The 11,844-nt window shown below is 45.9% G+C and overlaps 1 protein-coding gene across 4 annotated transcripts in view; it reads left to right on the top strand.

The window, feature by feature from the left end:
* VPS54 (VPS54 subunit of GARP complex) overlaps positions 1-11,843 on the top strand; it is a 53,457-nt gene extending 41,614 nt beyond the window's left edge. For all 4 annotated transcript variants that reach the window (XM_040597195.1, XM_040597197.1, XM_040597196.1 and 1 more), the window contains 6 exons: positions 1,793-1,880; positions 3,538-3,659; positions 3,771-3,851; positions 7,393-7,500; positions 8,431-8,525; positions 10,547-11,843. In XM_040597195.1, the coding sequence (XP_040453129.1) occupies positions 1,793-1,880; positions 3,538-3,659; positions 3,771-3,851; positions 7,393-7,500; positions 8,431-8,525; positions 10,547-10,652 (600 nt within the window). In that variant the 3' untranslated portion in view covers positions 10,653-11,843. The remainder of the gene's footprint in view (positions 1-1,792; positions 1,881-3,537; positions 3,660-3,770; positions 3,852-7,392; positions 7,501-8,430; positions 8,526-10,546) is intronic.
* Position 11,844: the final 1 nt, after the last annotated feature.

Here is an 11,844-nt window from a genome sequence, read left to right on the forward strand (position 1 = left end):
CGGTGCCCGAGCTCCGCGGTGCTTTCCTCCAGGCAGTCACAAGGAGGGGGTGTTGCTCTTTTGATGTTTCAGCCGTGCTGCTGCCTCGCTGCTTTGTCTGCAACAGGCCATCCGGTAACTAGGGTGGATGAAAGGCAGGGGGAGAGTACCAGTGTCTTATCATCCTTTATAGAGCGTGTTTTTAATGGTCTGCCATGCAGTCATACCTCAGAGGAGCTTAGGCTGTGTAGGGTGTATCTGTCGTTGGCTCAGTAGATCTACTTCTGAAGTCCACCAGGAGGCAGAAGAAAAGGTCTTGCTTTTCAGGAGGAGGAGATGAAGGTGTGTCAGCCCGTCTCAGGCCTGACTTCTGTCTGAGCAGAGTAGATTGTGCCTCTTCCGGGTCAGGAGCCACACGTAGCTCAGGTTCGGTTGTGGCACTGGGTCTGGGTTGCTTTCCTGGTCCCAGATCCACCACTCTGGTGGCCCAGAGTGGGTGTGTGGGGTTCACCGTGTATCCTCTGTGGTCCTGAGTTTTGTGACTGACTGCAGGCAACAGCCAGAAAAATTGTTTCCTGATTTTACTCAAGGGGAGGGTTGAAATTTTAAGTTTGTTCATGCGTTATTCTGAAGCAAGACCTGTGAAGCAGGATTGTGGCCCACAAAAAAAAGGAGCTGTATTGGGGGAAATCCTCTTGTATTGCAGACACAAGGTGCAGGGCAACCTTGTCACAGTTCCCTGTGAATCCTTCAGGTGTGTGAGAAAGGGTCAGGTCTCTGTAGGTTTTGCCCCTCGGTCAACAGGGTCGGTTCTGTTCAAACGTGAGCCCTGGGTCGTCTGCTCTCCATTCAGTGCAGGAATCGGGGACAACAGCAATGCCTCCTCTGTCTCTGTTGCATCACCCAAGCCAGTCTAAAATATCTGATGCCTCAAGCTGGGTGGGTGATGGAGCAGAATGCCAAAATAAGGCAGAATATGCTAACAGGATCTGTCTTGCTGTCCAGATGCATTTAATGATAATTTCTTTTCTCCTGTAACTAAGTTAGGAAGATTAAGTCAGAAGGCAGCCACTATACCTGGAATTCTTACAGAACTGTTCTTTGATGTGGCTTAACATCTTCCGTGCATCATTTCTTAATCTCAGTATTTTGTAGTGTTGCAGATTCAGCCTGCTCGGCAGCAGTGAGTTTCAGTACTTTTAAAGTTTTCATTAACAGCAGCAGTGAGGAAGGTCTAGAGCCAGGGCAGAAACTTGTTCTTCAGGTATTTTCCATTCTGATATTACACTTGTCTACTCAGCAAAACTAGTGAGATCCTTCCCCTTCACTCCATCCAAGGTCCTGGTTTGAGAAGTATGTTTTACAGATTTCTAGTACAAAGTTGTTCTTGTGTACAGCTTTCAAAGCAAGGCTGAACATAGCTAGCTAGTTTTCACACTGAGAGAAGCCTCACCCAAAGTTCTCATAGAGAAGCAGAAGTTAGTCCCTGAATTGAAATCACTGAATAGCTGTTTTTAATAGCAGTATTTCTGCTTCCCTTTGCTGAAATGCTGCCTCGAGTGCTTTAGCTTAAGCCAAGTCAAAAAATACTACGGGCCAGAGACTACTGAGAGTGGTGAAAAAGTTCCCATTGTCTTACTAGTTAGCAGTCGTGGGCTCCTCTGTAGTGAGGAGTATGTGAAACTCTGGAGCTGGCCTTCATAATAATAGATTTAATCTTGCAAAGTTCTGTTGACGGTGTTTCTAAACTGTGGTTACGTGTAGTTGTTAAAAGAGCCAGCATGCGTTTTCACTATCTTTTTCTTTCTCACAGTATTTCAACTCTCGAAGTTGCCAACTAGTGCTTGGAGCTGGTGCATTACAAGTTGTTGGTTTGAAAACAATCACTACAAAAAACCTAGGTATGGATTTCTCTATTTAAAATGTCAAAGCTTGTTCTCCTGCCTGTTAAAAAAAAAAAAAAACAAACAAAAAAAACACACACACAAAAAAACACAAAAAAACCCTAAACATTTATGATAAGCTGTGTTTGTGTTGTGGTCCTGTGCACAGAACACAGGGTGGTAAGACCTTGCAAGTTAGGGGTTAAAATATGCATAAAAACTAGTGAGTTGTCTGATTAAGGGGTGCACTAAAATCCATCAAATTCCTTTGCTGTTTACTGGATCACTTTAAATACAAAGCTTCACTGTGTTACATGAAGGGAAACGTAAGAACAAATATATATGTGAGCAAGTTTTCCATGAAAACGTTTTGACTGTGGGAAGATGTAGTTTTTCAGTGGTGACTTTGGCATGCTTAGGAGCTGCTTAGTGTTCAGATCTTGAGACTGGAGGTACACAGGTAGAGGAGTGCAGCCAAACCCCTGGCTCCCCATGCATTTCGCTGAGCTGTGCTGTCCCGTCTGCCCTGGGGTGCTGTATTCTGTAATGTCGTGTCCACGTACAGCTCTTGTGGGTTATAACTGCGCGTCAGTAATGCACAAAATCATTTCTGTGGGTGGCTCTGAATCGAATAGTTAGTCTTTATGTGGCTAGATGTCCCAGCGCAGTCAGGTCACTTACGGCTCTGTGACTGTGTGCTGAATCCAAACTATGATTTGGGCTTTAGTTTCTCATTTTCAGCATGTAGCTATTCAGCTGAGTTGCCAGCCCCGAGGTACCTGCCTGGACTGCTTCCCCTGCTCTGAAAAGCTGGGGAGAACTAGGTGCCTGGTTCCGTGCTACAGAAAAGTCTGACAGGCTGGTTGAGACCCCTGTTTTTAAACTATCTCCAAATTTAGAGTCTTTGGTTGATGGGTTGAAGCAGGTATTTGAACTTGCGGTTCCCATGTTTCAGGGTGTCCTGATTACCAGCCTGCATTTCCCTTTTTGAAAGGGACTAGCTTGAGGAGGATGGGTTGGGAGGCTTCCCCCCAGGGGGCTGCGGCCATAGTGTTTGAGCAGGCACAAGTGAGCAGAAAAAAGTTGGGGTAGGTCCTTGCTCCAGAGGGCTTGGCCAGTGGGGTGACCATGCTGGCACCACCATGTGTCCTGCTGCCAGCCCAGGCCCTGTCAGCCACAGGAGAAGCCTGGTTGTGGGAACTGGGCCAGCACCGCAGGCAGGAGCAGACTGGGCAGCTGAGCACTGGCAGGGCAGGGTGCTGAGGTAAACCTCCTGCAGAAGTAGTATTGATGCCTTGAGAATGTGGCTGCTGAGGTGAGGTAGCTGATGAGTCAGGTCTTTTGAGATCTCTCCGATGTCTACATGTGCTCAGGGCTCAAAATGTCAAGTAGACACTTAAAGCCTCTTGTAAAATTAGTCCCTTGTCCCATATCTTACAGAAGCTGGGTGTGAATGGCCGGGTACCAGTCTGGTGTCTTCACTGGATGGGGTTTCCGAGTGGAAGCAAATGTTTACCTCCCCCCCCCCCCCCCCTTTTTTTTTTTTAATTAAAAAAGCATGTTAAATTGTGTCAGATATGTTATTTATGTTAAAAGAGATACAGTCTATACAAAATGACTCTTCTTGTGTAATAATTAAGTTATTTTTCTTTCCCTCTCGCTTCTGGATTTACAGCCCTTTCTTCACGTTGCCTACAGCTAATCGTACACTACATTCCTATTATCAGGGCTCATTTTGAAGCTCGACTGCAGCCGAAGCAGTTTAGCATGCTCAGGCATTTTGACCACATTACGAAGGTAATTCTTTTGGCATTCGCTAATTAAACACGAAGTTCTGCTTTTCAACTGTGCTCTGAAGAATATGAATGCCATTAGATAGTGAATAAAACCTGCTTTCTTCCATTACAGGATTATCACGACCACATAGCTGAAATTTCAGCAAAGCTTGTTGCCATAATGGATAGCTTATTTGACAAACTATTATCCAAGGTAATGATTTATGGAAATAATTATACATTCTCGAAATTGCAATTGGAGGTCTAATTATATACAGTCTAGATGTTTCAAATGGAGTCTTAACCTTTCCTAATCAGGACTTGTTTGAACTTCTTTAAACTGTATAAACACAAAGCTCTGTGCTGTACTTGTGAATGTGTTTTGTCTCTAACGTTTGCCACCTGGGTGTCATTCGCCTTCACCCACACAAAAAAGATTGTTAGTTTACTCCTTCAGCAGTAACAGAAACGTTTTGTCTGGCCAGATGCTCTGGTGTTTAGAAACTGAAGTGCTCTCCTACCCTCAGTAGTTTTATCCGCTGACAGCTCCTGTCTGCAGCCAGACTGAGCCAGTTCCTGTTCCCTGATTTTCCCGACCGTGTGTCTTTGGAAGTGGGGAGCATGTAATTTCCTGCAGCTGAGGAAACAGCAAAAAACTGCTGGGGAGAAAGAGTTTTTGGAGGGGAAGGACCAGCCCGTCTGTTGGGCTGCAGGCCTGGGGACTAGAGCCCTGTGCTTAGCAGTTCCCGCTGTGTAGCAGCGTTAGTAGGCATCCTGTGCCGTGCTGGTAGCGTGTGTGTCCGAACACCGGGCAGTACAGCGGGGTGGTGCTGGGCTGATCCTCTCACTGTGACCCAGCTCACGGCGAACCACGCTGCCAGAGCCTGCCCCACGGTGGGGCTTCTGGGCCCGCAGACCCCATGCATACAGTGCACGAGCTTTTAAAGCTTAGTGTTTTGCTTTGGATCTTATGCTCTTGGGAGGGGGGTGGAGAAGAAAAGCAGTTCCATGGTGGGAAAAATAAATTAATTCTTTAGTGACAGATTGGATGATTGGCCTGGACCAACCTCTTCCTTGTAGGAAGGACCTCGTGAGAAGCACAGGTTGTGGACACGCCAATGGGGGCTGTAGTGAGGCTGCTGCAACACGCAGCATTTATGTTTTCTTGTTGTTTCTATTATGTTATTGTTTATTTTATGTTGTGCTGCTTCTTTTCATCTGTTTCTTTGGGCTATCAAATGGTGTTACCTAAACTTAGGGGAGAAAAATACCAATGGTTTCCCCACCCCCTGTTGTGTTTATACTTTTGAAAACATGTTCATGCCTGTTTCTAAAGGTGTTCTTTTGGTGTGTTTTCCCCAAAGAAAAATACCTGTTCTATTAAGTAAGATGGCTTTTTGGTCACTTTGCCTCTTACCTCTTGAAAATAAATTAAAAAAAAATGCAAGAATTTAATTATTGATACTAAGCAAGTTAGCCCGCAACAAACAAGTAACAGTTTATGTTCTTGATGTTAGGAAGTATCCATCCCTTACTGTCCCTCCGTCTTTACATCCCATTCTCCCCTTAGCTGGCATGAGATACAAACTGAGAATATTCCTGTCCTTTAGAGCTCTGAAAGGCTGAGTGGGAGCGCCTGGCTCACGTGAATGCAACCCACAGGGTACAGGAGGGAAGGAGACCGTGTGTTGATTTGCCTTCATTCCTGATGGACCCTGTAACTGGGCTCATCTTGTTCCTGAAATAATGAAATCCTGGCACTGAAAGCTGTGAAGAACACAAACCCAGGATCTTTGCAAATGGGCATGTCAGTGCAACTGTGTCAGTGTGTTCTTTGGTTTCCATGGGTTTTGTGAGAGTCCAAATACTTCAGTGCTTTGTGGATAAAGTGGTCACCTGCTTTGAAGTGTGTAAATCTGAATGAGTAAGCAAGCGAGTTTCGTAGCAGTGGGTGTCCAGCGTGCTTTGAAAACAAACATTGCACAGTCTAGAAACCTGCTTTGTACGAGAGGCAGTTTGATCCCGTAGGTGGGACGTTGACCTGGCACCTGGGTAACGTGGGCAAGTTACTTGTGCGTTTCCAGGCTGTGCTTCCCTGTGAGAGCTCTGCGGAACAGGAGCTGTCTTGGTCTTCACATGGTGCCACTGTGATGAGGCTGCGCTCAGCAGGGCGTTTGACAGCAGCACGGACAGTTCCCAGCATCTGTCTGTTAACTTGGGCAGGGAGAGAAAACAGGAACAGGGGTATTTAACAGATATAATTAACAAGTGAAAAAGGCGTAGGTTTTTAAAAAGGAATACATGTTCATGGAAAAAAATCCAGTGTGATTCACTCCTGTGGGAGTTTCCCATCTTGTGACTGTTTGGACAGGGGAGCGGTAAATTTTTGTCTGATCCCTCACGGTGTTACAGGCCGTTGACCTTAGCTGGAGATAAAAATGGCCAGCACCTTGCAGGGCTGGAGCTCGTGTTTCTTTCTGGTGCTGTGACTTTTTCCCCATCACGATGAAGAGTTTGATTTGTCTGTAGTCGTGCAAGAGCCATTGCTGCAGCTTGCAAGATACTGGAAAATTGTAAATCACTGGTTGTCTAACTCGGATTGAGGCACAGTCCTGTGCACTGTGCCGTTGTCCCACGCAGGAGGCAGCGCTCCTGGAGTAGTAAGCACTGCTCTTCTGCTGCTTCTCCTGTCAAAATTAGGTCACCGGTTTGGCTTTCCTGCAAAGACTTTCTCCAAACTCCCTGTTGCTTTTTTTTTTTTTTTTTTTTTCTGTCACACTGAGGCAAGCTTTTTGTCTTTCACAATTCAGGCTAGCGTAAGAGAGAGCATCTCCTCCAATGTGCTTGTCAATAATTTAGTTATAATGATTCAGCTTTTCCACTGAATTGTGCAAGGCTCTATGGGGAAGCATCACCCTGCCGAAGGTCACCCTGTGCTGGCGCAGCCTCTCCAGCAGGCACGGAAGAGCTGGCTTCCCTGGGCCTGGCACAGCTCTTCAAAGTGCTTTGGAAATCACATTCAGATCTTCCCTATACATGGTGAGGGCCTAAGAATTTTGTTCCCTTTGCAGCAAATCTCATGCCATCTGGTGGTTTCCAGTGTCTTGGTTCTTGGATTTCAGTCTACTTTGTTCTTCAAGGTATTTTTGCAGTGGTTTTGTGCATGGGTTTTTTGCTGGTTTTTTGAATAGCTAATATTGAGTTTTCAGGAAGTTCCATCTCCTTGTGCTTTCCTTCTCTCTTCAGAAATGCAGATGCATATGGTGTTAGAGAGGCAGTATTTTCTCATTTAGTACTTGAGGGGCACGTTCCTCGGAGGTAGAATTGCTCGTCTGTTGTTGACTCGTGCAGATCTAAAGGAGAGGGCTAGCTAGCAGGCACCTGGCGGGCATCTGTGTGGCTGGCGTGGTGGTTCTCTGCAGCTGCAATTCATAGGGTAATGGAAACCGACTAAAAGTAACAGGCAAAGAGAAGAAGTAACAGAGATGAACAGATGAATTTGGGAAATCCGCAGATTTCATACTGCTTTGAATGTTACTGTTTGCTTATAAAGCAAAAGTGCTAAAAGATTGTGTGATGTGAGTCCTTGGCTGAGTCAGATCGTGCCCAGCAACCGTTTTAATTTGTGATAGGCTAAATGAACCTTGATTCCTGACATCATTAGCAACGCAGGGCTTCAGATGGCTGTTGGAGACTCTTATATAAACCGTTGTACAGTGGTGGAAAGGAGTAACTGGTTGTGGTTTTATTTCCAGTATGAAGTGAAAGCTCCTGTTCCTTCAGCATGCTTCAGGAATATCTGCAAGCAAATGGCAAAGATGCATGAAGCTATCTATGACCTCCTTCCTGAGGAGCAAACTCAGGTGAATGTTATTTTTGAGATTCATGTAATACCTCCTTTGCAAATGCACATGAACTCCGTAAGAAGAGACTTCTGCTTTATCGGGGGTGGGGGTGGGGTGGAATTCTTTTTTTGAGTCTTTGTGAAACTCACACATTAAAGGGGCTGGCAGCAGTCATGCAGACAGCTCGTTCTGAATCGAAGTGCAGGGACGTGCAGGGAGAGGGATGAGACGTGAAAAGAACTGACTGATTCCCGCATTTTGAGCTGCATTTTAATGTCTAGAGAGGCGAATCTGCCATCTGGGAATTGGTGCTGAAATTGTGCACCAATGGCAACACTCTGGGGCTGGAGTGCAGCCCTTTTAGGGAATTCTGCAGCGCTGCTCAAACTTGGTGGCTTCCGGAGGTCCCTGGATGTATTATGCAGCCAGATTGTACCAGATGTGCCTTTTCAGTATTTTGCTGCAGTCGCTGCTGCTGCAGAGTTGTAAATCTAAGGACAGGAAGGACTGATCCAGTCACTGAATACACTAAGTTGTAGTTTTTCTTTGCACCAAATTAAATGGTCCCTTCAGAGTGTTTTTCACGCTTCCTTTTGGACAAAATACTTTTAAGTGGTTATAGTACAGGGAAAAGATTTGTTAGCTTCTAGCCTTAATACAAGTTGCTAGATGTTTCGGATAACAAGAAAAATTCATGCTCCAAACAATGTGCCCTCTAAGTGCAACGCGTAACAACTAAGGGAGGGTGTACGCTGTCCTGTGTGTTATAAATTGTATATGGCCAGAAAGGTTAGGAGGCCGAAGGACTGGCAGAAGGCAAAAATCACATGAATTGCAAAAATAATGCTGAAGGTTAGTAATTTAAGGTGTTGGCAGTGTGTCTCCTCTCTGTAGGCAGTGATGGAAGCATGGGGATGGTTCCTTACTCTGTTCTGTGGTTTCTTCTAGATGTTGTTTTTACGAATTAACGCAAGCTACAAACTTCACCTGAAGAGGCAGCTGGCCCACCTAAACGTAGTCAATGATGGAGGACCTCTGAACGGGTATGTTTAGGTACTATTTTTATAATGCTTTATTTAAATAAGCAGGTTTTGTCTTCTGCAAGAAAGTTGTGATGGCAGAAGGCAGCCACGCTCCGTGTTTGAGTATGTCCCATTTGGGGCTTTCTCATAGTAGAGGATGTGACTTGTGCCCTTCCATAGTAACCAGGAATGCCCTCGGCGTGGTGATAGATTGGGAGCTGGGCGTTGTCCTGCTGGAAACCTGATGCAGCTTTCCTTGGTTTGTGGATTGTTTTTTCTGCCTTGGTGTGACAGCAGTAGCCACAGTTTAATTCGCAAGAATTGCCTGATTCATGAAGCAGTTTTGAAACATGGATGATGACTCATAGGGCACTAGCAAAGGAAAAATGGGAAAAAGCAGTATTTCATCTGTGTGATGGGCAGCTCCTATACAGAAATTGTTTTTACAGCAGAACTAGATTTGAAAGGGAGATTATGCTCACGGAGCTTTTCCCCTTTCCTGCCCCAGCCCAGCCCTCCACCACCAGCCCAGGTCAGTGGTGCCTGTCCTGAGGGGGCGTTGCTGGCTGTGCCTGGCGTCCCACACCTCCCAGGAAGGCGGACGGCCTCTCGCAGGCCGAATGCTATTGTACGTTGGGTTGTCCCCTGAAATGGAGGGGGTTATGATCATTCTTATTGACCTGGGCTTGCTTGTTTGCAGCGTAGTAAGGCTGTAATTCGGCCAGCCTACCCACACGCAAGAAAGCATTGTCTCAGGTTGAAGAAGCCAGAGAGGGGAGTTTATACGTTTCAAATGTTGCTGGAATTAAGAAGAGTTCTGTTCCCGCCAGTTTATTCTTTTTTGTCCTGCCTAAGCTCATTCATCCTTGTGCTCTGTGAAAGAGTTTATCTGAAATGGTTTTCTGTGCTCGTGGTGTTTCGCAAGATAACATCCAGTTACCTTTGGCACTTGGTAAGGTGTTTGTAAGCCAACGAGCTTACTGAATAGGAAGCAGGGCTGCAGCAGCCCCAGCCGGAATGAGAACGCCCAGGGCGTGTTTGGGAGTGTTCCGCGCTCGGGTTTCTACTCCTGAGCAGCATGTGTGCCGGCTTCCCCCTGCGCGTTTGGTTGTGGTTGATGCCTGTGGTTGGATGGCCTAAATGGATCTTTTGGGTGGGAGGGTGGGGGCCGGCGCTGCTGGTGACAGCGGTGGTGTATTTCCCAGCACAGCCGTCCTCCCTGTCAGAAGGGTCTCTCGGCTGCAGCTGGAAGCAGGAATGGCCCCGAGTCTGCTGCTTCCAGGGCAGCGGTTCCTTCCCTTGGACCGCAGCTGTCAGAGCGTGTGGCTGGGCTGGCTGGGAGGGGAAACATCAAACACTGCATTTTACTTGCTCCCGCTCCAGCGGTCTTCATTGACCTAGTTTTTAATGCACTTTTCTGATCTGTTTTTAAACTGTTTCTGTAATAGTAGTAAAAATCCAGGTCTGTGAATCCTGGTTAATTTTTTTTTTACTATGAAAACACAACTTTTATGCCTACATCTTGCTGCTTTCCAGCTAGAAACGTGATTGTCTTTCTGTCATGCCCTGATAGGTTTCAACAGTCTGGGAGGGATTTTAACTCTTAGGAAGGATGGAACTGTTCTGCTGTTCCATTGCTTTTACAGTAACCTTCCAGAATACAGAAGTTAATGTTGCAGTAATTAATATACTAAGTTGCACTGCAGTCGGGGGGGGGGGGGGGGGGTGTTAAGTCTAGAGAAACCTGGGATTACAGCAAGAGAGTGGAAGCTTTAGGTGCCTAATTCCTGAGTTTTCCAAACTCATCACTTGATCTCCCTTTACACCTAGTAGTAATCACGTTATGTATGATCACTGCTGTAAAGTAAACCACATCCATAGGCGGTGAGTTTTGAACCGATACTTAAAATACCTAACCAAGGCATTGCGTTTGGACAGGCGTTGTTGTTGCGTGCCCGAGTCATGAACAAACCCTGGCTGTCTTTCTGAGCGCCCTGGGTGGAGGGGAGGTTCACATGCTGACCTTGTGTGTTTCCCTGCAGACTGGTTACTTCAGATGTAGCTTTTTACACTGGAAACCTTCAAGCTCTGAAAGGCCTTAACAACTTAGACCTAAACATGGCTGAAATTTGGGAGCAGAAGAGGTGATAATCCACCGGGAGCAGTCACTTGGCTCTGACAACAGACCGACTTTCTTCTAAGCAGCGTAACGACTGTGAGGTGAATACTTAAGACCGGAGTCCAAGAAAGGACACTATTGATAGTCGGGGAAGCTAGGCTCAGAGCGAGCTGCAGGGAGTGATCTTTTCAGTGTCCTTCAGCAAGAAACAAGTGATCAGCTGTCTGTGCAATGTTTTTTCATTCTCTCTGGAAACAGACTCAGGTTTCTTTGGACCAAATCCAAAAGAACACATAGCTGTAACACAGCTGTAGTTGTCTAGAATGCTCTGTATATCTTTATATTAAAAAGATGCTTTGCATTTCTTCTAGTGCAATGAAATTCACATGGTGTCCCACCTTATTTAATGATGGTACAATATAAAAAAAACCTTGCAGTTGGAACTCTGTAGAAAATGTTTTTCTCTATGAAACTATGCTGTTCTAAAATTTATTTTTTTACAGAACTTTATATAAATAAATGTCTTTTGAGTGCTTGCATATAGGATTCGGATTTGTTAGGGAGCAGTCCTGTTTCAGGGCATTTCTCACAGCTGGGCTCTAAACTGCCATCCGAAGGTACGATTCTCTAACAGGTTGTTGGTTCACTGAAGCCATTACCCTGCAGAGCTGGGACACGGTGGTCGTCAGCAGTGACAACGTTAACAGTGGGCTTCCACTGGAATCGGAAAGTAGGGAAAAGGCTGGTGTGGGGACAGTCTCCTGCGGTGCCCAGCCCTGGCGAGGCAGGGCCAGGCCAGGGAGCGTGTCAGGACTTACTTTAGAAGCAGGGAGCGAGCAGCAGAGACACAGAGCAGTGTGTACAAACTCAGAGGACACAGAAAATGATGGGGGGGGGGGGGAGAATTCTAAAAGTTTTTAGGCTGCTTATAAAAGGTTGTGCCATTAAGGAAGGTGCGACTGAAATTAATTTATTTCAGAGTTTTTAATACTACCTTTTAAGACTGGACGCTGCCAGTACTAAGTAAAAGTGCCTGTGTATTTCACCTCACACCTCTTTACCTAACCGTAGTCCGAGTGCCTAACCCGGTGACAATGATGTACGATGGAATGGTCTGCAGTGTGTGTGTGTGCCTATGGTTTCTTCAGACAGGCATGCTTTTCTGTTACCGTAACAGCAGATGTCATTAATTGTCAGTCAAAATAAAGCTATAAAATCACC

Source organism: Falco naumanni, chromosome 6 (assembly GCF_017639655.2).
Source record: "Falco naumanni isolate bFalNau1 chromosome 6, bFalNau1.pat, whole genome shotgun sequence".
Lineage (NCBI taxonomy): Eukaryota > Metazoa > Chordata > Aves > Falconiformes > Falconidae > Falco > Falco naumanni.